The 26,506-nt window shown below is 39.2% G+C and overlaps 1 protein-coding gene across 1 annotated transcript in view; it reads right to left on the reverse strand.

Annotated features, from left to right (window-relative positions):
• Positions 1-26,506, reverse strand: part of LOC146257098 (uncharacterized) — an 85,420-nt gene that overhangs the window by 17,675 nt on the left and 41,239 nt on the right. Inside the window, exons 5-8 of the mRNA XM_084674867.1 lie at positions 19,877-20,071; positions 7,680-7,760; positions 7,353-7,465; positions 4,967-5,025 (exon numbers count right to left, since the gene is read on the reverse strand). Coding sequence (XP_084530993.1) covers positions 4,967-5,025; positions 7,353-7,465; positions 7,680-7,760; positions 19,877-20,071 — 448 coding nt within the window. The remainder of the gene's footprint in view (positions 1-4,966; positions 5,026-7,352; positions 7,466-7,679; positions 7,761-19,876; positions 20,072-26,506) is intronic.

Below are 26,506 nucleotides of genomic sequence, written 5' to 3' on the forward strand. Positions count from 1 at the left end.
AAATCCACTTTTCTCAGGATATAATTTTTTGTCCAGTAATTTGAATTAATTCTGAATTCGAAAGGGGAGGCAAAAAAAATACACACTGCCAGGTTTTAGATTTTTTGAAAGTCGCCTTTCTGTTCTAAAAAGCTTTGGAAAAGGTCATTGACGTCATACACATCGTACGACCAGAGCTACTGCTTGACGGCAAGCTCTGGTCACTTACTTTTTTCTCTCAGGGCATCGACAACACAGCTGACAGGTTAGGCTCTCCCTGTCAATACACATGCTTGAAAGAGTTTTGGCTTGCTAATGTTGTTGCTAATGTTGCTAATGTTCCGACATTCTGATTCCGCTTCGGATGCCATCAAGCGGGAGCTCTGGTCGTATCAGTCCTTCACTAACCAATCAGCATTCAGTAGCAGAATGCTAGCGTGTTATGGGCAACAACGACTCACCATGTAAGAAATCAAAAGTACATAAGTACTCGTTCATTCAATTTTCGACCTATAATCCATATTGAACATGCACAAACTACAATCAAATCGGAGATTTTTCAACTACAATCAGGCAAAAGAGACAAATTTAGCCGTTTAGCTCCATAGACTCCCATTCAACATGCACTCGCTCGCGATCACCCCAAGTGGAACTCTGGTGGAACTCCAGCCAAATTCGGTACAATGGTGTTTAATAGGGAGTGGCAAGGCTCTCCTTAAACAGGCTCTGTTATGTCTATGGGCGTAACAGTGTGTGTCCGCAACAGCAGAGCGGGTGGCGCGGAGGATCGGCTTCCAATTCATTTTCTATGAAACCGGGCGTTAACGCTTGCGTAGTGCATTGTGGGAAGGCGAGCGGAGCGGAGCGTTGTGAGCTGAAATATTCTCAAATTTATGTAAATGAGGAGCGTTAAACGCCAGCGTTGGCCAATTGGATTGTTTTTCTTGTAACGTAGCAACCGTTCGTCATGGTAAACATTTCTAGCCTTCAGTTTCAAGATAGGGGAGAAACTAATCATATGTGGCTGCACACCCAGTCCCTATCAGACATGTGACAAGACTGTGCTCCGCGCCGCCCGCTCTACTGTAATGGACATGCACTGTTAAGACGATTACAATTGGGTGCTACCACTTCAATTGTTTCTGAGGGGAAACCAGATAATGATCATTGCAAAAGAAAAAACTATTCCCCATTCAACCTATCTTGTAATAATTAAGGTTAAATATGAATTGGCAGTGACATTATTAACAACTGTATTTTGTAAGCTACTGGTTACTTATTGAGAAAAAACTTCAGCTATACAATATCATATTCCTATTTAAAAAAAGATTTAAATTTAAGATTGATTGCCATGTTAAGACGGCAATTTCTGTCGTCTTAAGACAGCCAAATGTGTCGTCTTGACGCGAACACTGAATTACAGGTTTTGGCAATATTCACAAATTCTCTTCTGTTACATCATATAAACTAACAAAGTTACTATGACTTCATGTTGTTGTGGAAAAAAACATCACACTGTTGAAATTGTGAAGATGGATACTGATTATGGATTTATATGATTGAAAACAAAACTCAATCACCTCTTTTAGTATATGCTCTATTACTGGAAACCATATGCAAAACCATATGTTGACTGATTATTATTACCATTAAATGGTAGAAGATATTAAGCCTAAAGTGTGAAGATCTTAGGAGCTGAGGAGTGGGGGAGAAGACTAGTTGTAGTTATGGCCTTATATCAGTATCTGCAGCTGCACGGTTCATGGTCAGTACTACCAGTCTGACCTGGGAGGATTGTCTATGTAAAAAAGCAACTGTAATCAGAATCCTCTAGGACAAGGGACTGGGTAAGAATGAATAATGCATCTGTGACCAACAAGTATCGTACCAATAGCAAAATATCACAAAATAATAAAGGGAAAATATATAAGTGAAATGTCGGAAGAAAATGTCAGTCTGATCACGGGATCTTGCACACGTTCTTTTGGGAATCTTTGTCACCTTGAGGACCAATAAAACACTTTGCATCAAACTTTGCTGAGTCCCAGTGCTGTTCTTAACTTGGAAAATTTGGTTGAAGACATAATATAGCAAGCAACCAAAAATAAATAGAAACAGGGCTGCGTCGCGCCGCTCATCTGAAGTTATGACATTCCATCAGAAAACAAGCCAATCAAACTTCTTTTAGTCGCGTCCGATCCAGTTAGGACACAATGTTAGTAGGCTACACACACACACTCACATGCAGTATAAATACGTCATAAATAGTTTGTAAAGCTCAGAAAAATGTTTAATGTGCTAAAAAATGTATTTGTGGGCTCCTAGTGTTAATTTAAGAGTCCATGTACTCCTTTGGAAAAAAGTTAGCGTAAACTGCTCGCAAAATGCTGAAATACTTTTGCCACTACATATAGGCCTATATAAGCACTCTCAATGTTAAATTCATGTCAACAACAAAATGGGGTTTTGTCTTTTACATTTATTCATTTAGCAGACGCTTTTATCCAAAGCGACTTCCAAGAGAGAGCTCTACAAAGTGCATTGGTCATTGATAATAACAACAAAATAGCCCAAAAACATTGCGGATAGCAAAAACATGAAGCACATATTGTGAACAACCAAAATAAGTGCGAAAGGGAAGAACCATAAGAGCATGTATTTAAACAAGTTACAATTAAAAAACATGAATTGCTATAAGTGCAAGTGTACCTGTAGAAAAGAAAGCAACAGTAAAAAAAGAGATTTCACAGGGAGTACAACAATTTAAATCAGTTACCACTAACAAACGAGAGCAACAAGTCTCTAAGCAAGAGTCATTGTGATCCGTGAGGAAACTAACATTGGGACCAGCTAACCAATCCTAAGTACCGTTGTACTCCCGGAACAAGTGCGTCTTGAGCGTTTTCTTGAAATTGGGGAGACAGTCAGTGTCTCTGATGGAGGTGGGGAGTTGATTCCACCACTGGGGGGCCAGGCAGGAGAAGAACTTGTGTTGGGACCGGGTGGTCTTGAGCGGTGGGACCACCAGGCGGTTGTGAAGAAGATCGTAGATGGCGGGTGGGGGTGTAAGGGTGCAGAAGAGACTTGATGTAGTTGGGTGCAGTCCCGTTCACCTCTCGGAAGGTCAGTACCAGGGTCTTGAATCTGATGTGGGCCGTGATGGGTAGCCAGTGGACGGAGATTTGTAGATTGTAGACCAGGTGGGCCGCTACGTTCTGAATCCTCTGAAGAGAGCAGGTTGCGCATGCTGGGAGACTGGCGAGCAGCGAGTTGCAGTAGTCCAACTTAGAGAGGACAAGTGCTTGGACGAGCAGCTGGGTGGAGTGCTCAGACAGGTATTTCCTGATCTTCCGGATGTTGTAGAGGGTGAATCTATACGACCGGGAGACTGCAGCAATGTGGGCTGTGAGGGAGAGCCTGTCATCCATGGTAACCCCAAGGTTCCTGGCACAGGATGAAGGGGTCACCGTCGCAGATCCCAGGGTGATTGAGAGATTAAGGGAGATGGAGGGTTTGGCCAGGATGGCAAAGGTGAGGTTCATCTGGAGGTAGTGCTTGGTCGTCCAGGCGGAGATGTCTGTGAGGCAGGCTTCAATCTCAGCTGAGATCCCTGGATCGGTCGGGGGGAACGACAGGTACAGCTGCGTGTCGTTATTCTGTACCTTTTAGGTACAGAATGGTTCTAGGTCACTTTAATAGGCTATTCATATTATAAAGGGACAAAAGATGGGCCAAGCGGCTCCAGTGAATAGTAAAATAATGAGCAGACGGTGTTTGTTCCAATGACTACAGTTCCTGCCAACACGAGCCGAGTTTGTACGTGGACAGTGCAGACAAATGTTCAAACTGGCACAAGATAACTACAAGCGACAGAGCTAAGTTTTGATCTACAGAGTTGAAAATACTGACATAATATCACTAAATACAAATATTTTTCAAGTGCAAAAGGGATAGGCAATGATGTGTCATGGTTGTGTGTTTGAGGTATAAAAAGGGGCACTGTAACCTCAAAACTCATGCCAATCTGTGAATCACACAGCTTACAACATTCTGTTAAGGCATGTTGACTGGAGGTGAAAACTAAAAGTAAGGACAGAGAATAGCTGTGCACTCTATAACTGGCTAATGGCTCCAGCATCCACCTGTGGCTTTGTCACAAAAAAGATAAATACACCAGTTGGCCTTCAAATCAATATACTGACTCGTTTTCACCCAATGCATTAAAAAGTACTTTTAGAATGATGAAAGGGTCCACCCATTGAGCACATGCTGAGCCTCACCATTAAATGGGTGGTGGGTCATAGCAGTGATATGGACAGAGGAGCTGTGCAAATACAATTGATTTATTTTCTCCAAATGAGAATGATTCTATACACCCATCTAGCAACATCCAGAAACACCACTGGATTACTACAATTACAGTGCTTTCTAGATGAGAAGACACAACTCCTGTCCATAGCAGTAATATAAGTAACTTATATGACTGTAATAATGGAATATTGTGTTGCAATATCAGTTATCATCTGAATACATTATCCTGTATTCTGTTATTCTGCTTTTAACAGTTTTAAATGTTTTCAAAAATATACATAGCATTATTTGTTTTTATCAAAGCTAATTGCCTAACCCTATATTTCCATTATCAGTCAAGAGTTGTCTTTTTCTTATACATTTTATTCTGCTTTGCAAGGAAAAAATACTTTTTATTTATATCCATAACATTTTACATATAAACATGCTTCTATGAAACCCTGTGAAAGATTTGTTGGTCAAATAAACCCTTACCACTTTTCAGCAACAGTGCAGCAACAAATTAAAAAGGTTCCTCTATTTGTCATTGTGTGGGATGCTACTGCCAAGAAGTGACTATTTTGACTGGGAAATACCACATACCTCACTATGTGAAAATGTGTGTAATGTAGTAGCACAGAGGTCAACATGATGAAAAAAAAGAGGTTGAAAGCTTGGCCAAGCAGAAAGAACTTACATGGCCATGAAGGTCCGTGTTCAACAGCATCAATGCACATGTAAGGCAGTGGACTCCATCTGCGAAATTAGATGAATTAACAAAATGTGAATCATTTGCAACTGTTCTAATAACCATAGACTATATGTTTTCCAAAAAATTACTAGTATAATAATTAATGACATGGTCCACAAATTTACAAAGTTGTTGGTCACCTAGCTATGGAATTGCAAACACTTCACATACCATACTCTAAATATCTAATGCATTTAAAATGTCACATCTTCTGAAGGCAAGTGTATAAAGATGATGACAGTTATATCAACCATCTCTACATAAGGCCAACGTGTTACATCAGTTCCATGGCAACAGTCTTGGCAACAAGTAGACTATATTTGAGCTTTACCCATCTACTGGTCACATAGGCTTGTTGTTACCAAGACAGTTGCTAAGGGGACTGGAAAAAATATGTTTTTTTAGCTCAGCAATTTAAGAGAGGCAAATGTATTTGATTTAATTACATTGATATGGTCAAAGAAACTCAATAGATCTGCTGAGTTAAAGATGAAAAACAATACAAAAACGTCAGGCAACCATGATGTTTTAAGTTGTTTACAAAGTGCCTGAATTTGAGAAAAAAATATTAGGTGTGGAAGATGAATCCCTCAGTTTTGCTGCACATTGCAAATGTACATATTATGCGCTATATGGTGAATTAGGCCTACAAATATGACTGGCTCAACCGTTGTGCATGTAATTACTTTACAAATTAAATGTCTAGATGTTTGTGGTGGTAAGACCATTTAACATATAACCAACATAATAAATGTTGATAAACATAAGCAATTTATAATGTATGAAACAGCAGACAAATTAAGGCTACATAATCATTTGCATGAATGTAGGCTACCACAGCATTGGCAATTTGATTAGAATAGATGATGTGGAGGTTGACCAAGTACTTCAGAGATGACAGAGACTTTTGATCATTAGTGATCTGAAAAATATTAGGTACCAAAACCACTAAGAAGAACTGTCATCACCAGCTGCATCACAGGCACTGCACTATCTATCCTTGCAGGAATATGTGTGTGCCATACATTTTCTCATGGGAACTATATACACTATCTACAGTTCAAGTAATCTGAATTTTTGCGTTTCACTGAAATCACTGACTGCATCACGGGAACTGTGCACTAGTCTATCTAATAATGCCAGGAATCCGTGTGTGTGCAGTTTTATAATAGGATTTTAGGGTAACAAGTTTCCCAAGATTATCTCAATATCCGGGCACCTTGTAAAGTTTTAATTTTGCAGGTGTCTATTTCAGAACCCAAGGGGGTGCAGTGCTAAGTTTGACGTTTGGATAAGTGCTTCGAAATTGCTAAAAAGTAATTCACCACAATGGATCTTTTTCAGCCATGTTGGACAGGCATTATACATAGAGCTGAGGCGCACTATAGACTACTAAGCATTTATCTGAGCTTCAATCTGAGCTTTAATTCAGTATAGCTGGAAGGTTATTACCGACAATTGTGGTTGTGTACACTACACAAACAACTTACTAGTACTCATTCCTGGCATAACATTGAATCAGCTGCTGTCAAAGGGTTTTCTTTAAATGAAATGCTGGTTAGATGAAATGCTGGCTGACAACATAAAGTGGACTTTATTTCAATATGAATGAGTTAATTTTGTTACATGAATTTATGCATTTACTTATGCAAAAACTCTGTCTGCACATTGCAAATGTGCACAAACTTCAATTCAGAATCATAATAAAACTAACACCAAATAAAACTACAACATTATAATCACCAGCTGCATCACAGGCACTGTCTATCATTCCAGGAATCTCTTTGTGTGTCTGTGCCACCGAATCAAACTCCTCGGTTGGTTGGTCGGTGTCGAAACAAGCCACAATGGGTATGGGACAAGGGCATTATTCCCACTACTTTCGCCTCCTCGGTCAGTTTCTAGAGGCATGGATTTAGCGACACGTAAATGGGTAAAGGACAGGAACTATGTTCTTAAGAATGAAGCCTACTTAATCGATTGTCTGTGTCTTATTTATGTGAATGTGATAGAGCAAGCATTGCATATCACAAAGGAAAAAATACAAATGTTCATGTAAATTTGTGTGTTTTACTGACACGTTAATCACCGATTGCATCTCTGGCACGGTGCACTAGTTTTGTAGAACCACAATGAAACGCAAATTGGAGTAAAGCGCAGAATTGGGAAGCAAACAAAAATTGGGGCCGCTGTTTCACATATTTGAATAATTTTTTTCATGTTAGCTATGCAGCTTTAAAGATTTTATACAGTTGGCAGAAGCCCGAACTTGAGCTATTTCAAAAGTTCACAAATAACATGTAATTTGTGACAGAAAAAAATGCAGAGGTACCTTGTGAAGTGATGGTGGCAGGGTTACAATAAAAGTACCTATTGGAAAAGTGAATCAAAACACGTTCTCTTTCCTGGGTTTCACCCATTAGTGCAAAAGCATTCAAAAAGGATCTAAGGAGAGGGAACAGAACAGAGAAGTCACTCAGATTAAATAGACAGCATTTCATATATCAGTCATCAAAAATTTAGTCTTTTGATGTAGACAAGTTGTGTGAAGACATACTCAAATCTAAATTAACAGTTAACCCTGGGTCTGTTTCGAACTTTGTTGAATGCATGTTTGAGTTACGTTCTCAATACAAGGACAACAAATTATAAATGGTACCTGAGAGATTGGTCCAATGTCATCCCTGTAAATTCAAAAAATGTGAGGTATTCTTCAGCCACCATCTTACTGAAGTCATTGCTGCAAAACAAAAAACAAAAATTAGGCCACTTATATTTGTGGCAATTGTCCCCAACAGTCCAATGAGTTATCAATCCTTTAAATTGGTAAGAAAGAAAAGCTGGTATAAAGTACATAAAGTACAAATACATATACAAAAAACATACAAATACTTCTGCAGGGTCAAGGATCTCTCATTCCTCTATTTGAATTAGTATGTCACTAATCACTTGGATGATCAAAATGTATTGTATTGGTTGTCTGTTAAATTGTCTTACCACCACAAACATCTAGACATTTAGTTCACAACAAAAGTCATTACATGAACAATGTTTGAGCCAGTTGTGATAGTTATAGGCTTAAGTCACCATACAGTACTTGAATGTACAGTTCTGCCTAAGGGTTTTTTGGTATGTTTCATTGGTTTGCTCGTTTAAGATAGAAATACTTAATTTATAATAAAGTTTCTAAGGGCACCAACTTAATATTGTGTTAGGACATTAAGGAATCCTATGTTTAATATGTAATAATCAGTCTAATCTTAAGGAATTAATTTGTTCTAAAGTGGAGAGCAAATCAAATAACATGAGGGATCAGAATACACGAGTAAAAATTAAACACAATAATTTATTGGAATAAATGGAAATATAATGAACAGTAATGAAAATATGTTATTGGCTTTAGTAAGAGTTTGATGGGCTAACACATGAAACAAAACATACAATGGGTCAGATGGAAAGAGCGGGAAGGGGGAGGTGAAAGAATCACGCCCTTTGTCTAATAACGGGAATGTCTGGTGGTAAACTAACCGTAGTTAGTTTTACGTGTAGGTCTAATCAAAACACACACAATATCAATGACTTCATGCCAATGTTACAAGTCAGAAACATAGCTAGTCGCAGTTCGCCGGTATGTTGAAGTGTTGGGTCGAAAGCCGTTTAAATCTTGGCTGTAGTGAACAAATCTGTGTAATCCGATCAAAAGGTTCTTTTGTGAAAGTATTCCTTTTAATCCGCGGGTGAGACTGAGTTTGGTTATCTCAGTGTCGCAAGTTGAATTGCGCTTGGTTACTTCTGCAGAATCGTCAAGAAGGTTTTGCAATCACTATAATGTTGAATCTCAGGAACTCAGCGAGATCTTTTTTGAAAGCCTATCCGTTGTCTGGACTTGCTGCATCAATGGAATCAGCGAGTGATTATTTGTTGTTGGTATTTATAATCAGAATGGAAGGGAAGTGTCTTGTGGCTGGCTCCCCTGGGGAGAAGGAGATGCCAGGTCTGGTTTCAGCCCTTTGAGGCTCATCCAGAAATATAGTGGCATTATATGAGTCATAAAATGCAATCAGTTGTCATAATGTCGTCAGTGCTGTGCCTTACTGAGATGATCAGAAATGGCTGTGTTGAAGGTTTTACTCTATGCTACACTGTCGTATTTGTGCATCGATATGTCCATGCCTCAAGAAACCGACCAAGGAGGCTCAGGTGGTAGGAATCGTACCCATGTCCATGATACGGGCTGGTATTATGTCGTAGTCGATTTGGTGTTAAGAGTTTGTGCACATTTGCAATGTGCGGGCAGACAATTCACTGATATACTGAAAGTATACACTTCATACTGTTGTTCTGTTAGCTAGTGTAAGGCTGGGTTTCAACGTGCGCCCACCTCTCATATGCTACAATCTGGAGTTGCTGTAGGAAATCTTTACTTGATGGGTCTCACACCTCATTGTGAAGCTTAGTGTAGCATTGCTACTGCTTCTCCTTTCTCTCTGATTCACAATAACCATGGTGGAGTCGGGAAACATTTAAAACCATCATTTTGTAACATGTTTGCCTTGTAATTGATTTCATTTATTTGGAAGGTTATAAAAAATCTAGTTAATTTAACCTTACTTTGACCATTCTTGCTCTGATATAACCAATAGAGTCAAATAATTAATGTCATTGGTATTGGCATAATTTGGTTAATGTTAATACGATATTCAGTTTCCCTTCTTCCTTTAAACAGTAGGGGAATCGTTTTGGTTGTTTGGCCAATACTTAACCCCCTACACTAGCCAGCATTTCATCCATAAAGAAACCCATCTGATTAAATGTTATGCCAGAAGTCAGCACTAACCTGGCCATATTGGTTGTAAAAGCCAATTTGCTTCTAAATAACTAAACAGAATTTCCTTATTTTCCTAACTACAAACTCTTTTTGTAGTTTTTGACTGTATGATAACCTTGAGCAAAAATATAATTTTCACAGTAAAAAACTACCTTTTTCAATTGAAAACAATATATTTTATTTTTAAGCAACATAAAATAGTTTGAAAAGTAAACATGTCAGGTTAAATAGTAAAATAAAATAAATCAATTTGTCTTAAAATAAAATAAATGCAGTCACTTAAGTGTGCAGCTCAACAATAATTTAAACATAAATAATGTAGTTATTTCCTCAAGAAAAAACCTCCCCTTCTACTTAAAATAAAATTCATTTATGTCAGCCTAAACGTTTTGGAGATGCTCACTTTCTACATCTTTCAGTACAAGTTATGATGCAGGAATGTGAGCATGTTCACCTTTCCTGGATTAAGTCTGGAGCGGTGAGGTACAAGGATGTGTCCACTCAAACTGAACACTCTCTCTGAGGGACACACTAGTGGCTGGGATGCCGAGAAATATTCTTGCTACATTGCCAAGGAAAGGAAACTCTTGAACATGAGCATTCCACCATGTCAGTGGGTCAGCATCAGTGGATATGATATCTAACCTCCATTGTCACTCTCATTTAAAGGGGTCATTTACTGATTTTTATAGGGTATTTCACACTGTTCCTAAAGGTCTCCGAATAGGGTATGTAACATTGGTTGGGCTGAAAATGGCCCGGGTGCTGTTCTATGTGCCCTAATGCACCCTGTGAAATAGCCCTGGAAACAAACAAGAGTTTTTATCCCTTTTATGGTATGCTCATGAATATATACATGAGCTGCATGCTGATTAGTTGGATTACAATGAGTGAAGCTACGGAGCAAAAACGTAACACGGCCAACAGCACTCACTGAAACACTGAAGGTGGACACTTGAAATAAAAACGTACAAATAAATCTATTGTGTCTACACAACACTGTTTTAAACAGATTGACTAGATATAATTTGAAATTATAACATTAGTTGTTTTGGCTTCTGTTGTTGAAGCAAACAGGATTGATTTCAGTGGGTAACATTACAGCTTGGCAACCAAACTATCGTGATACAACTCGGCTTCAGTTAGCCATCTTGCTAACTAATTCAAAATAACCTGGACAAACATGCATCGTAAATTGTAGATTTACATGACAACACAGTCCGGAACATGAACTTAGCCCCATTGCCGATAAACTAAATCATCACACATTCTACCTATGCTAGATTAGATACAGGCAGAAGACGTTAGCATTGCTAATAGCTGTTAGCAACAAAACCATGAAGGTGAACACCAGAGCCAAAAAAGGTGGAGCCACATTTGTGATGTCACAAATGTGTATTTTAAACCGCTCGTTTTAGAGCAGCAGTTTCAAATTGTGAGATTTAGATAGGAAAGAGGTGTCAATGGATTTTGAGATTCACTGTATGTCCATTTTACCCACCGAACTGTCGTTATTCAACTATGACAAGGTAAACTTGGTTTTGCAGTCAATTACCCCTTTAAGGGGCATCTTCTCCTTCTTTACCTTGTTTTTCTGATGTATTTTTTTCAGCAAGCAAGACAAAGATTTGTCTTTCTTCTTTGTAACCGCAGAAGGGATAGTGGTGGTGGAAGTGCTGTTTCCTTGCTCTTGATCAGCAGGGGAGGCATTACGTCTTAGAGGTGGCAGTGATAGTAATTTCTGCCAGCTTCACAGCTTCCTCTACAGTGAACCTTATGGTGTCATCCTTATTTAGAGAAAAGCTGCCCTTGAAGCGGGGATCAATGAACCAAGCAATGTCAATCACCTTACTGACTTTCTCAGAGGAGTAACAGGGTTGCAGATCATCCTTCATTACCTTTTCATTTGTTTTTTTAAGGCATGTAATTACTCCTTTTATTTCAGTATGCAGGTGATGTGCTCCATAATAGGCTTCAAAGATGAGGGTGGTCTTTGTTTCAGAACCCAGTAGATCTTTGAAGTCATTTAGAGGCCCCCAAAGTCGACAGACTTTCTCCAAGGTGTGCATGTCATTTGGCATTAAATGCTGTGAGCTTCTGTCTGCTGCGAGCACTGCACAACAAGCCTGTTGCTGTTCCAGAAATATCTAAATAATTTTGAAAGTGGGCCCCATCTTGTCACTACATCATGAATGAGTGATTTTTTAGGAATGTTTAAATAAGCAAAAACGAGGCACAATTTTCCCTCACCTGTCCATATTTCTTTGTGCAGCTGGGAGAGAAATACTTGTGGCGAGCTAACTAGCTAGATACAGCAAAGGACAGTTTGTCAACGCTCACACTGTAACTCTAAAACAGGGGCACTCGTTGGACATAAGCTCAAATATCTCAAAAGTCTGGAAAATGATAGCTGTTTTCACAGCCCTCTAGAGGAGACCTTTGTGAACAGACTTTTTTGATAAGGGGAGTGCATAACATGTACTATCACCGTCCTAAACAGTGGTGGAATTGTGTTTTCCTTACCAGTGTGACAGTGTTGCGTACAGCGTTACAGTGAGCTACACTAATTCAAAACTACAGGTATAATTATAATTTCACCAACGAAACGTTTACTTGTAATATAATGTCATAATAAATCCTAAAACAAACATTTATTTGTAAAGCATGTTTATTATTTTAATGATTGAAAACGTGTCCTCAAACTAGGCTAATGATCAGTGAAATGGCAAAAATGGACTACTGTTTCCGAAAGTAGATGTACTAATAATATCAGCGTATATTGTATTGTACATTAGCTACATTTCACAATTTTGTTTTTTATCAAAATATTAAATGAGCAAATATTTATCAACAAGGCCTTTGCCTGTGGCACCCTTATGAAAAATAAGTAAATTAAAGTATACTATAAGCATACCAAAATGGATAGTACACTTGTAGTTCAATTTTGATATACTTTTAAGTATGCTTTGAAAATACTTCACTTTTGATACACTTTTAAGAAGTATGCTTTTTAAATAGTTCACTTTTCATATACTTTTAAGGCGTATACTTTGAAAACAGTTCACTTTTCATATACTTTTGAGAAGTATGCTTAGAAACAGAAAATGGTATACATTTCTTCTGGAGTAGGATGTACGTTTTCTTTTATTGTACAGCAAAAACTGTCAAAATACTTTACAAGTTTCATTTTTAGATCCATCTTGTAATTATTCATGTGTAGGAAAATCTATTTTGCATTTCACGTTGAATCTTTTTTGTTACTGAAGCTGTAACCTTAATTACTGCCAAAACATTTTGAAGCCCTATACTCTTATACTAATAATTATCAATTGGAGTATTAATGTGTAAGGCTGGGTGTCAAACCTGCCCTCACCTCTCATATGCTAAAGTCTAGAGTTTATGGACGGTCTCAACTTGATGGCTCTCACACCCCATTCAAGATTTGGTCAGATTGGTTGGTCTTGTGTATAAAAGGAATTGTAATGCTTTCTTCTGTGGATTGTTCATCTCCTGAGACCTTCACCTCAGTTCTCCCTTGTCCTACTCTTGCTTTCTCTCTGATTTACAATGATCATGGTAGAGTAGGTAAGATTTAAAGCTTTCATTTTGTAATATGTTTGCCTTGTAATCGATTTTACTGCATACTTCTACCATATGTTTTAAAAAATTACAGAATTATTCATAAGTATGCAGTGGAATAGCGACATCTCTGACGTTGATAACAAACCAAACCGTAAAAAAAATTGGTTGAAAATTGAGCAAGTTATGGTCATTTAAAAAGTACATGTAGCATCAACACAATGTTATGGGTGGGCGAGTTGTCTGTAGCAAGATGGCCGCCATGTGCGGACGTTCTAGACGCCGCCGTAAGACAGCTAGTGTTTATATATATCTATGGATACAAGCAACGCAATTGGGACCAAGACACTGGCACTGTCGAGGTAATGCAAGGATTCAGTTTTTAGGGGTGGGAAAATTATATATTTCTCATATCTCATATATTTACTATTATTTATTATTTTCCTACCCTAACTCCTCCCTAAATTTTTGCACTACGTAGACAATGTTAGTGTCAAAATGTGCGTCTTGGTCGCGATTGCGTTGTTTGTATCTCCGCGAATATTTTGTTTAAAGTTTTGGGCAGGATTTAAGTTGAGGTGAAAAGTGAAGTTAACGGTAGCCAACAGCTAGCCACAGTCTAAAACGTCACGTCGGTTTAAGTAATTTTGCAACCTGCAAAGTTAGCCATAGCTTTCAAAATACAGGCCAGGATGGTATTGCTAGAAACATTTCTGGCTACATCCGCTGTGTCGCCATGTTTGTATTTAGAAATATTTTTCAGCTTTTTGTTAGCTTTTCTGTTCCAGACTGCTTCCGGGAGGTACAGGTCTAACAGTCTACGACTGGCTGGTAGTACTGCAAAACAAGTAGAATAGCTAAACAACAAAAATACTACAGGCACAGCCCAGGGTGAAAATGTCTCGAATGTAGACCGTAGCTTGATATGGCTTTGTTCTTCTGGTTAGCAGTCCCCCAGAGTATTTATTAGTTAGCTCTACTTATCTCGGCATGGAGCGGTAGACTATGATTGCAGCTGGTGTTGTACAGGTGAGTGTAAATAATAATGGCTCTTCTACATTATGTCTGCTAGGTGTTACCCTAGAAGACATAATGCAGACCTAGTAGGGGTAACGCCTAACGTTGTGTAATATAACGCGTTACATAATATTTGTACTCAAGTGAGTAAAAAAGTAATATAATGCGTTACTTGTTGACATTGAGTAATATTATTACAGTTGTTTATTTAAGTAACTTGCATTACTTGTCCAAGTTACTGCATTAATTCAACAAAGGACAAAAATAGCCTTATAAATAGATTGTTGCCTAAACAACACTTCCTGGGCACAGTGTTTGATTCACGCTGCAGACAAACACAACAGCAGATTCAGTTAATCAGAACGTGTAATGTTTTCGGCAGCAGAACATAACGTTTTCGGGATGGAAATATTCAAACTATTTCGCTTTCATTGAAGAGATAGGAAAAAACATTAAAGTGAACTGCAAACTTGGCCCCAACAAAATACTATCTACTGCCAAAAACTTGTACAAAATTTCAAGTTAATTAGACCTTTGGTTCCAGAGAAGGAGTTTTCCAAAATTATCACTGTACAGGAAAATCCAGCAGGGTGGATCTTATGGGGCTTTTTTGTTCCTCATGTAAAATGAGACATGCACACCAAGTTTCAGAAGAATTGGAGCAATGGGGTGAAAATGCCATCACTTAGAAAATTTGACTTTTGGGCGTGGCCTGTGGCCCCCTATGGTCTGATGTGGCCCATATTTGGTGTGGGGTACCCACTTGGGTGTAGAATCAATGTGCCAAATTAGAACATTTATGACCGGGGACTTTGAGATATTGGGGCGCAAGGAGAAGAAAAATAATAATAAGAATACCAACAATAACAATAGGTTCCCTCCTACCGGAGGAACCTTAAATATAGCTGCAAGCAGCAATGAAGGGGCCAAGCAGCATTCAATATGGAAATTCAGCAAAGCAAAACTTTTAATAAAGTCGCCTATAAAACTAACAAAAACAATAGGTGCCACATGCTTGGCCCCTAATAATAATAATAAAACTAACAAAAACAATAGGTGCCTTCCTACCGGAGGAACCCTAATAATATTACTTTGTACAGAAAGTAATAATGTAACATATTCACACTACTCTTACTGAACAATAATAAGTAATGACTAATATATTATTTATTTATTTTTTACTTCCCAACACTGGTGTTACCAAAAGTGTTACTTGTTGTCCAAAGCACTGAGGGCCTCATGTACTAATGCTTTTGCGCTCATTGTGCAATTTGCGCGTAAAAGCATGGCGAGGTATGTACAAAAGGAAAAGGCGCAGACTGCCTGTTGCGGGAACTGAAAATGGCAAGTTGTGCTTTTCCGTGTCATGCATATGCATTCACGGGAGGGTCAAGGGGAAAGTGGGAGTTTCCCATAAAGAGATGGGAGGGGATGCGCAAAGTGCGCCTAATTATGTATTCTGCGGTATGTACAAAAAACGCCTGTGAAAGTGCGCCTCTATTTTGCGGTGAAAATTCTGCGCCTCATAAAAGCAGGTAAAACCTGGATGCACGCGGGTTCCCTTGCATATTTCTCCTTGTGAAATGACAGCAGTAATCCGAGCAAGACGAAGACATAGGCTGAGGAGACAATCTGAAAGGATTTTTGCCACAAGGATCCCACTTTTTCAGTTGAGTGAATACAAAATCATTATGCATTACAGATTAAGTAGCCATGCAATATTACAGTTACTGGAATTTGTAATTTCGTTCCAGATTGCATTTTTTTGTGTCTGTGTGGAATTCCGGCCTTCTATAATATTTAAATTCACTGTTACCTCATGAAGAAGCACATCAATTTTGTTATCACTAAATCCAAGAACTCAACTGAACTTAGTTACTCCGTTAATGAAGAGATGGACAAAACACTTCATCACTAGTTAACTAATTAGTTAAATACATCTTGACAATGGGCTTATGATATTCTCATATAACATCAGACATACTTAATTACATCATTGCATTTATAAGGCCTCTAGTAACTATGACATCAAATAAACATCCAGGTCAGACTTAGAGACTGCAACAGTAACCATAGAAGCGATAAACAGCAAATGTTTACTCCTCGACAGGTCTGCAAACAGCCTTTGTAAACGGATATTTGTTAACTTTTGTTAACCGAGACCGTAGGTCGTTTTAACAAATCGAGGCGACAAAGCGTTTGCTGACCTGTTGAAGAGTAAACATTTTGTTTCTTATATACTACAACAATACGTGGGAAGATCCCAATCAAACACGTCGAATCTCCGGAGAATGTTTTTAGTCGCAGTGTTTGTATTTGAGCTATTTCTTTCAACCAGAATTTGTTTTCTGTCTGCTTCGGATACTTCTTTAAAACGGGAAGCGATTGCGGGGCGTTTGCGGGCCTGTGCAAAAACCATATTTGGTTGTTTTAGGGGTTTTTAAGGCAATTTAGGCTACTTTGTTGCCGAGCAGATGCCACGTCGTTAAGGTCAATTGCTACATCTCCAAGGCAACCGCTTGTTGCTGCGGCAAAAATGTTTATGGACCTCTGCGAACAACTCTCTGGTTGGTTAAAAACGTTTATTTACCTCTGTGAACATTCGGGAGGTCAATAAACTAATACACTGTTCCTATTGGTCCAGATATGTTCTCAAAAGTCAATAAACAGATTTATTGACTTTTGAGAACGTCTCTGGACCAATAGGAACAGCGTATTGGTCCAATTATTACACTAGTATGTAAGAAACCCCTTTAAGGTTGTGTTCACACTTGGCAGGTTTGGTTCAATTAAAACCAACTCTGGTGCAATTGCTGTGTTAGTTCGGTTCATTTGGACAGTGTGAACACTGTAATCCGAACCCTGGTGCACACCAAACAAGTGGACTGAGACCGCTTAAAAATAGGTCTCAGTTTGCTTTCAAACAAACTCTGGTGTGGTTCAATTGATAGGTGATGTGAAGATGGGCAGAGGGCAAACGTGGCGCAAAAAGGAGGTCAAACTCCTTATTAACATTTGGTCAAAGTTACCCGACAACCATATTTAAAGATGCTGTAAAGCAAATTCCATGATTTGCTTCGAAGTAAATTATATACGTGTGAAATTAGTTCCTGAAAGCATGTGGAAAGCGCAAAAACTTTGTTGCACTGAAATGTGGAGTTAGAATGTTGAACAGTTTCTCTTCCGTTTTCAGTTCAGGTTTTGTATGGGCTTAGCCAAAACCCAACCTATCTATGTCAGATCACAGACTGTTGCATTCTGTTACTCAGCTGGTACATTGCAAAGACAAAGTTTTTGTTATCACAAATTATCATGTGTTACACATGGGATGTCCCAAGATATCATGAAACAAATAAATCACTTAGTAAAAGCAAACAAATCAACAGTTATTGTCCAAAACACATTTTTGCTTTCCGCGGCCCCTCCCGTTGGTCACATGACACCAAATTGTCTGGACATCCTGAGAAGAGGGTTCCGAGTCAAGATACAAAGTTTGGTGTTGATATCTCAAAGATTTGCTGAGATATGATCCAACTTACTGTTTGGTTGCTTTGCTGCTGATTTTGATTGGCTGTACCGGACAAACGGTTTTGAAAATCTAAAATCTTTTGATAACTTCAGTGAGGGTTGCTCTGACGATGATGTTCCAAGTCTGCACTGTCGCTATGGTAACCACCACACACAAGTTGGACGCTGATGTTGTTACCGCAATAGACATACCGGTACCGTTAGTGAGTCAGTTAGTTACAGTCACTAGAAGAGGAGCGCATCAAACTAAACATTTAGGTTGATAGAAGTTTAAGTGGCAGATGACTGTGAGAAGAAAATTTGTAGCCTACTACTCAGATAAGGAAACATTGATTCAAAGTTTGGTTAACTCCGTCAGTACCGGTCGTCAATCAATTTCTACCGGTTGAATCAACATTCATTTTGCGATTAATATGTCATTGATGTGATGGATTGAAAATGAAACGTTTATTCAGTGTTAATTTCTCAATGTCGGATGTTGAACTTGTTATATATTTCTTCCGGATGCCGGAGCACAACGCAGCAACACGGCAGATACAAAATAAAACATCTGGTTAATTTTCAGAATAATAATAATAAATATTTTTTAGTGGTAACTTGCCCTTACTTCATGAGTCACCATAATGGTCATTCAAAAAGTCTCAGAATGCCCCATTTTTACCACAAAATTTCAAAAGCTCCACACCGCCCTCAAGGTTTTTTAAGATTTCTGACACATCTGAATACATGATGTTGAAATGGCATATTGTTTTCATTTTTATCAGTTTTGGATTTGATTGTGTTTATATTCTTCACTAAAGGGAAAACAGGATAGGGAGGAAAAGGTTGTGTCAAACCAAGCTCATCTTTGGGCCAAGCAGCAAGAAGAGGAGCAGTGAAGAAAGAGATAGAGGGAGAGCAGGTACAATAAAAGGAAGAGACTATACCAGAACTGTATAAGTTTTAAGTCAGATGTTTAATGCATGATAATTGGGTGATGTTCTCTGATAACAAACAAATAAACCTATTCAAAAGTCATAATGATGATGTTTTTGCTCCTTAAGACTCTGAAAATGGCCAGATTTAAATAAAGTAATTAAAAAATATAACATTTTAAAAATCCGGGGATCATGCCCCTGAACCCGCCAAGAAGTTCTGACTCATGACCTCAGTATTTTTTGGGCCCTGCGTACGGCCCTGATCACACATGTTTCTAAATGTCCATTGATTTCTTTTTGTCCCATTATTTTCTCATTTTAATGCTCTTATCAACATGGAAAAGTGGATCGGATTGCTTAGTGAAAATGTTTTTTTTAATTGAAAACAACATTGCAATCGCCTGGCTTTGACGAGGGAACAGAGAATTTGCATCAGCTATGTGCTTGGCCATCAAGTGGTATTTCAGACTGGATGTGCTGCGATGATAGCTCAGTTCACAACAACAAAACACACAGATCACTTTGGTCTTGTCAATGGAACCATTTGCCAACTTTTTAAACATACATTTTCCTTTCAGAATCTTATTGGCATCCATTTCGGCGTCTTGCGCTCGCCATCCACTCAAAACATAGCATTAGCCTACTACTAGCCGGCTCGCAAGTCCAAACACGTGTGTGTGGCGTGCCTGTTGTTTTGTTTCCGGTCTAGCTAGATCCGGTGTGGTGTTGTAGTTTTTCTAACGTCAGTAGTTGCTGCAGCAGCATATGAAAACAAAGTTTACTTGGCCAAAAAGAACATTAATCGCACACAAAAAAAATTGACGCCGTTAAAATGGCCTAAAAACTTGGGTTGCACAATGTACTTTACATACACGTCATCAGTGTGTGAAACCAGTGTGCACATAAACTAAAGTGGCCACAAAGGAGTTATGCATGTTAATGAACAGGCAGAGTTTGAGGACAGGATGAGCACAGGGAATAACTCACTTCTTGCCCAAGTGCTTGGCTACATCAGAGCGGCGGAAACCCTCCAGGTGGTAAAGCCGTCGGGCAAGTCGGCGTGCTGCCTCCTGGTCCCCACGGTTGCCATTGTGCAACATGTCAGTACTGTCCTTCAGCCTCTCTGTGCTCCCCATGTCGGAGTCCCAGTCTGATAATGTTGCCTTTGGCCCCGCATCACTGCTGGTGGGACAGAAGATGGAAGGGAAAGAGGGAAAAGAGAAAGGACAATAATTTACAAAGGAGAGAAAGAAGGTGTAGAAAAAAAATAATAATTGTAAATGTTTGTAGACAGAAAAGGAAGTGGATAGGGAGGGCCAACGAGGGAGAGTGAGAAAGAAGCAAAAAGAACATCATCATCAGTGCAAACAATCAAGACCAAATATTAGGTTAAATTATTCTACAAATGAATAACTCAAGGCAAACCAACAGCTCACAAAAAAGCTATAATTAACCTACAATTTCTTACGCAAAAGTGTATAATCAATAAAACATTCCAAAGCCTAGAGATATTTCCAGGCAGGCATTCAATTTAAAAGGTGAAAGTATTGGCCCAGAGTTGTGTTATCACAGTACCAAAATGTCAGTAGTCGTTACCAAAACCAGTGAATTTTCACAATACTCAAAACAATTTTCCATAACAAAGCAAAAAAACAAAATAGGTTAATGTAGTGGTTCCCAGACTTTCTGTGCTGGGCCCCCCTTTGGTACATAAGAACATTTTGCACCCCTCCTCCCCCCTTTCAAGCTGCTTCAAGCTGTCACAAGCTAGCACTTTACAACAGACAATACACTGCGGTCTCCTCATTACCAAGCCCAAACAAAATCTGCTGATTTTTTTCAGATTTTTTCCAGTTATTCAGACTGAAAATCTGCAGAATTCCATTAGCCTTCCTGTTCTTATGTCTGAGCAGCCGAAGATGTTCCACAATAGTTTGACACTGAATATGGTCGATTGAGTGTTGACAGACTTTGCAAAAAAGTATTGACCCATCCTCATAAAGATCGGCTGAAAAATCCTTGGTCCTTTCTATTGCTGTAATTTTGGTTGATAAGTGTTTCCGTGTCAGTCGTTCAGGGCTGAATCTCTGCATTTTTGGCTAACGTATTAATATTGGCTACAGTAGTCAAATGTGAACGTTACTGTATCAGTTTCAGGGTTGACAGACTTCCTTCGACTGCTATCACAAACCAACCTACACTGGTGGGAAGGGGCTCTATTTACAGGTTAAATATTTCGAAAGAATAGAGACGTAATATGAGTTGACAAGTTTATTTAAATTTTTCCTCAGACCAATGCATTATATTTGAAATTCCTCGGGCTGTCCCCACTCAGTCGACTAGTCGATTTTCTGGTTGATATGCTCTTGGTTGACTAAGATTTTTTTTGTCGAGCTGCCATATGGCAGTGTGAGATCTGATTCCCGCTTTTGTCACCATTGCTGAATTAAAGAAATGTTGTACAGAAATTGTAGATTATATTATTTAAGACAAATAAAGCAACTCAAAATAAAATATACAAAAAAAAGATGTTATTGTTTTCCCTTCCTGTGCTTTGTTTTGTTTTTTGCACAGGGCACGAGTACAATTGGCTGCCGAAGTATTAACTCTGCATGTTAAACAATTTCTAGTACATTGTAATAGATAATAAATAATAACCAATCAGGCATGTTGTATGATATTGGCATTCGGTAACAACAAGACTGGTGACGTGAGGCTTATTATTGTAAAAGCTTATTTTATAGTGGCTGAATCTGGAATGTCTAGCAGCTACATTGAGTCAGATCGGGAAAATGTTTGTACATTTATGGCAAATCCCACCCTAAAAATAGCCCTGCCACCCCAGTTGGCAGCTTTGAAAACGAACAATTGTATATTGTTACTGTAATAGTTCCGTTGCTGTATATTTTAATTGTTATAGTTTACTAGTTGGAGACAACGGGGGGCTGGTTGTTTTCATCCTTATTCGTATAAATATAACCTATTTTAGAGTTGTTTCCCCTGGAACAGATTTCATGTTCCAACCAAGGGGGGCTGTCGCTGTCTTGGTGTGTGGGGCTGCATCACATACCCTCTTAGCTTTGTTAAATTGCTGCACTAGTCCACACTTGACCGGTGGGGATCTCATTCTATTACGACTGAAACTGTTAGCTGCTCCTGGCATTCTCTAATCCCTGTTCTCCTCTCTGTCCCCCCCACACATCCCTTGTGGTGTGGGGGGTCTGAGCTGTCAGGACCTGCCTGGTCGTTGGTCTACCAACGCTGGACCAGGTCGTCAACCGGAAACCAGCCTCCATGACGGTCAACAGCGAGTTTCCAGGTCCCATCCAACGTCTATAAAGCCGAACAATGGATTTTTGGTGTTTTAAAACCCATTGACACTGTATGACTATGTTTAGCTTGTGTTCTGCTCCTCTCTCTTGCCAACCGTCTCTGGAGGAGGGGATCCCTCTCTGAATTGCTCCTCCCAAGGTTTCTTCCATTTTTTCTCCCGTTGGGAGTTTTTCTGGGAGTTTTTCCTTGTCTTCCTTGAGGGTTTAGGTTGGTTGAGGGGCAGTTCTATGGGCGTATGTGAAGCCCTCTGTGACATGCTTGCGTGTAAAAAGGGCTATACAAATACATTTGATTTGATGATTTGATTTGAAGAAAAGTTGTGGCTCATCAGACATTTGCGAGAGCGGATTTCTAATATCCCACTGCAAGCGAATACAGCACTAGACGACTCCAACCACCCTACCCACTCCGCTGGGTCGGACATTTGCGAGAGCGAATTTCTAATATCCGAATGCAAGTAAATGCAGCACAAACGACTCCATCCACCCTCCCCACTCCACCACCGAAATTGCTTTCATTTGAACAAAAAGAAGACGGAACTGACTATAGAAGGCTCCAACTCATGGAAGAAATCTTCAGCACGGACAGCAGACCACACCGGAGGAATGAGGTGTTAAGCAATTATCTATTAATGACTACGAATAATTCGAAAAGTGCAGGGCTAACAGAGTTACAACGTTACATTTCCTTTTGAATTGAGGTTCATTATGTTAATGCTTTGGGAAAGCAACAACATAGATGACTGTGGTAAAGTTAGTTTGAAATTTGATATTCAACAGATATTTGGACGACCAGTATTGTGTTATTTTAACCGGGGTTAAGCACTGCTACGAACGGCCGCTTAGCCAATGCTTTTGGCTGCCTTAAGAACACGTAAGTTTAGTCAAAAGTCAATAGCTTTTTAACAACATGAACTAGGAGCGTCAAAATAAGGTTAAACTGTTGAAGATGTACGCATCTATGCTGCACAGCCTTTATTTTGTTCATTTTCATTACAGGTTATAATAATTATTTTTTTGTCAAAATAAATCTTCAAACTTCAATAGCTTTTTGGTCATTTGACCTATAATCCTCAAATTCATTTCAGTGTTCACTCACTATGCATACATGTTGGACAGCCTTTAGTTTTTTCATTTTTATCTCACACACTTTTGCCATGGGATGCCACCCCTCAAGATCTCCTGCCACCCTCTTGTCACCTCATGAATATTTTTCTAGATCTGCCCCTGCAATCTCCCTTCTTACGTATTTATTTATTTCATAGTATCTCTTAAAGGGGCAATTGTTTTTTTTGGGTATTTCACACTGTTCCTTAAGGTCTCCGAATAGGGTATGTACATTGGTTGGGTTGAAAATGGCCCGGGTGCTGTTCTATGCCCCCTGACAGATCCTCTGAAATGTTCCCGGGAAAAAACACTACCCTTTCTCCTTTTATGGTATTCTCATTAATATTTAGATAAGCTGCGTGCTGATTGGTTGCTTTTCAACGAGTCAAGCTGGGGAGCAAAAACGCAACACGGCCAACAGCAGCACTCGCTGAAACAGAAGTTGGAGACTTGAAATAAAAACGCGCAAATAAATCTATTGTGTCTACACAACACTGTTTTCAACAGATTGACTATATATCATTTGAAATGATAACATTACTTGTTTCCACTTCTGTTGTTGAAGCAAACTGGATTGACTTAGATGGGTAGAACGTTAGGCTACAGCTTAGCAACCAAACCATATCGTGATTTTACTCGGCTTCAGTTAGCTAGCTAGTTCTTGATATCTTGCTGAAAAATAACACGACAAAGATCTGGACAAACATGCATCATGAATTGTAGATTTACATTACACAGGTTATTTATTTGAATGAAACACAGTCAGGAACATGAATCAACATGCCTACAGTCTAGGTGTTACTAGTAACAGTTACTAGCAATGCTAACGTATCCTGTATCTAGCACCTGCCTTTCTCCAGTTCTTTCAAATAGATTATCTAGACAGGCGTTAGCAATAAGCCAGACTGCTGTTCGTTTTCTGGCTATTTTTTCGAAGCTTCCCTTCCGACTACAGCTTGTCTAGCTAGAGTCATTTGATGTGTGTAGAAACGTATTTAGCATTCTACCTGGTATACAACATCATACTGTCCTTATAGCTTGCGGTTGCAATGAGCATACAGCAAATCGTGCTTTAAATTGTCCAAGGTTGTCAAAATTGTCTTGGATGAAATGTTCAGAGCAAATGAATGATTGAGTGTCGAACTTCGCCGGGATCTTCTCATAGACAACAGCAGCCATGCCAGTTGAATGTTTGGCTCCTTGAGAAGACTGTGAGTGTTAGCCTTCCCTATACAGCCTGGAACACAGCATTTACGACCGTGGTCCATTTTCAACATCCTTGTTATAATTCAAATCGTTCTTCTTTGTAATTCCTTATAAGTAGCCTACAGATAGATAGATAGACGCTACCTCGGGCTGGTCTGGATGTAAATTCTGGGGCATGACAAAGATACAGACCAGAGCCAAAAAGGGCGGTCTCCGGTCCTACGTCACACGTAGCCGGTCCTACGGCTTTGTTGAAAAGCTAGCGTTTTACAGCCAAATTTTTTCTTTTTGAGATTTGAAAAGGAAAGAGGTGTCAATGGACTTTGAAATTCACTGTATGTTCATTTTACCCACCGAACTGTCGTTATTCAACTATGACAAGGTAAAATCGGTTTTGCAATCAATTGCCCCTTTAAAAAAGTTATTTAAAACATCACACAAAATGGTTTGACGAAAAACATTGTGACATTTATAGAAGGATTTTTTTTTTTTTTTTCAAATTTCGATTAGTCTATTTTCAGAAGTGCTCGTCGAGTCTTGGTCGACCAAAGAAAATATTAGTAGGGGACAGCCCTAGAAATTCCATGGGTAGGCTACAGGTGAAGCCAAAGACAAGATATAGTCAGGTCCATAAATATTTGGACATTGCCAACATTTTCATCATGTTGGCTCTGTATACCATCACAATGGATTTGAAATTAAACAATCAAGATGTGCTTTAAGTGCACACTTTCAGCTTTAATTTCAGGGTATTTACATCCAAGTCAGGTGAACAGTGTAGGAATTACAACACATTTGATATGTGCCCCCCCCCCTTTTTAAGGGACCAAAAGTAATTGGACAATTGGCTGCTCAGCTGTTCCATGGCCAGGTGTATGTTATTCCCTCAAAGGGAGTTCGTTATTTCATTGACAAGTAGCAGATAAAGGGCTAGAGTTCATTTCAAGTATGGTATTTGTGTTTGGAATCTGTTGCTGTCAACTCTCAATATGAAGTCCAAAGAGCATCAGTGAAGCAAGCCATCGTTCGGCTGAAAAATCAAAACAAATCAGAGAGATAGCAAAACATTAGGTGTGGCCAAATCAACTGCTTGGTACATTCTTAAAAAGAAAGAACACACTGGTGAGCTCAGCAACACCAAAAGACCCGGAAGACCATGGAAAACAACTGTGGTGGATGACAGAAGAATTCTTTCCCTGGTGAAGAAAAACCCCTTCACAACAGTTGGCCAGAGTAGGCGTCAGCAAGTCAACAATTAAGAGAAGACTTCACCAGAGTAAATACAGACGGTTCACCACAAGATGTAAGCCATTGGTGAGTCTCAAAAACAGGAAGACCAGATTAGAGTTTGCCAAAAAACATCTAAAAGAGCCTGTACAGTTCTGGAACAACATCTTATGGACAGATGAGACCAAGATCAACTTGTACCAGAATGATGGGAAGAGAAGAGTATGGAGAAGGGAGGAACTGCTCATGATCCAAAGCATACCACCTCATCAGTGAAGCATGGTGGAGGTAGTGTTATGGCGTGGGCATGTATGGCTGCCAATGGAACAGGTTCCCTTGTATTTATCGATGATGTGACTGCTGACGAAAGCAGTAGGATGAATTCTGAAGTGTTTCGGGCAATATTATCTGCTCAGATTGAGCCAAATGCTTCAGAACTCATAGGACGGCGCTTCACAGTGCAGATAGACAATGACCCGAAGCATACTGCGAAAGCAACCAAAGAGTTTTTTAAAGCAAAGAAGTGGAAGTCAATCACCTGACCTAAATCCAATTGAGCATGCATTTCACTTGCTAAAGACAAAACTGAAGGGAAAATGCCCCAAGAACAAGCAGGAACTGAAGACAGTTGCAGTAGAGGCCTGGCAGAGCATCACCAGGGACGAAACCCAGCGTCTGGTGATGTCTATGGGTTCCAGACTTCAGGCTGTCATTGACTGCAAAGGATTTGCAACCAAGTATTAAA

The sequence above is a fragment of the Hypomesus nipponensis genome, chromosome 15 (assembly GCF_054491055.1).
Source record: "Hypomesus nipponensis isolate SF chromosome 15, ASM5449105v1, whole genome shotgun sequence".
Lineage (NCBI taxonomy): Eukaryota > Metazoa > Chordata > Actinopteri > Osmeriformes > Osmeridae > Hypomesus > Hypomesus nipponensis.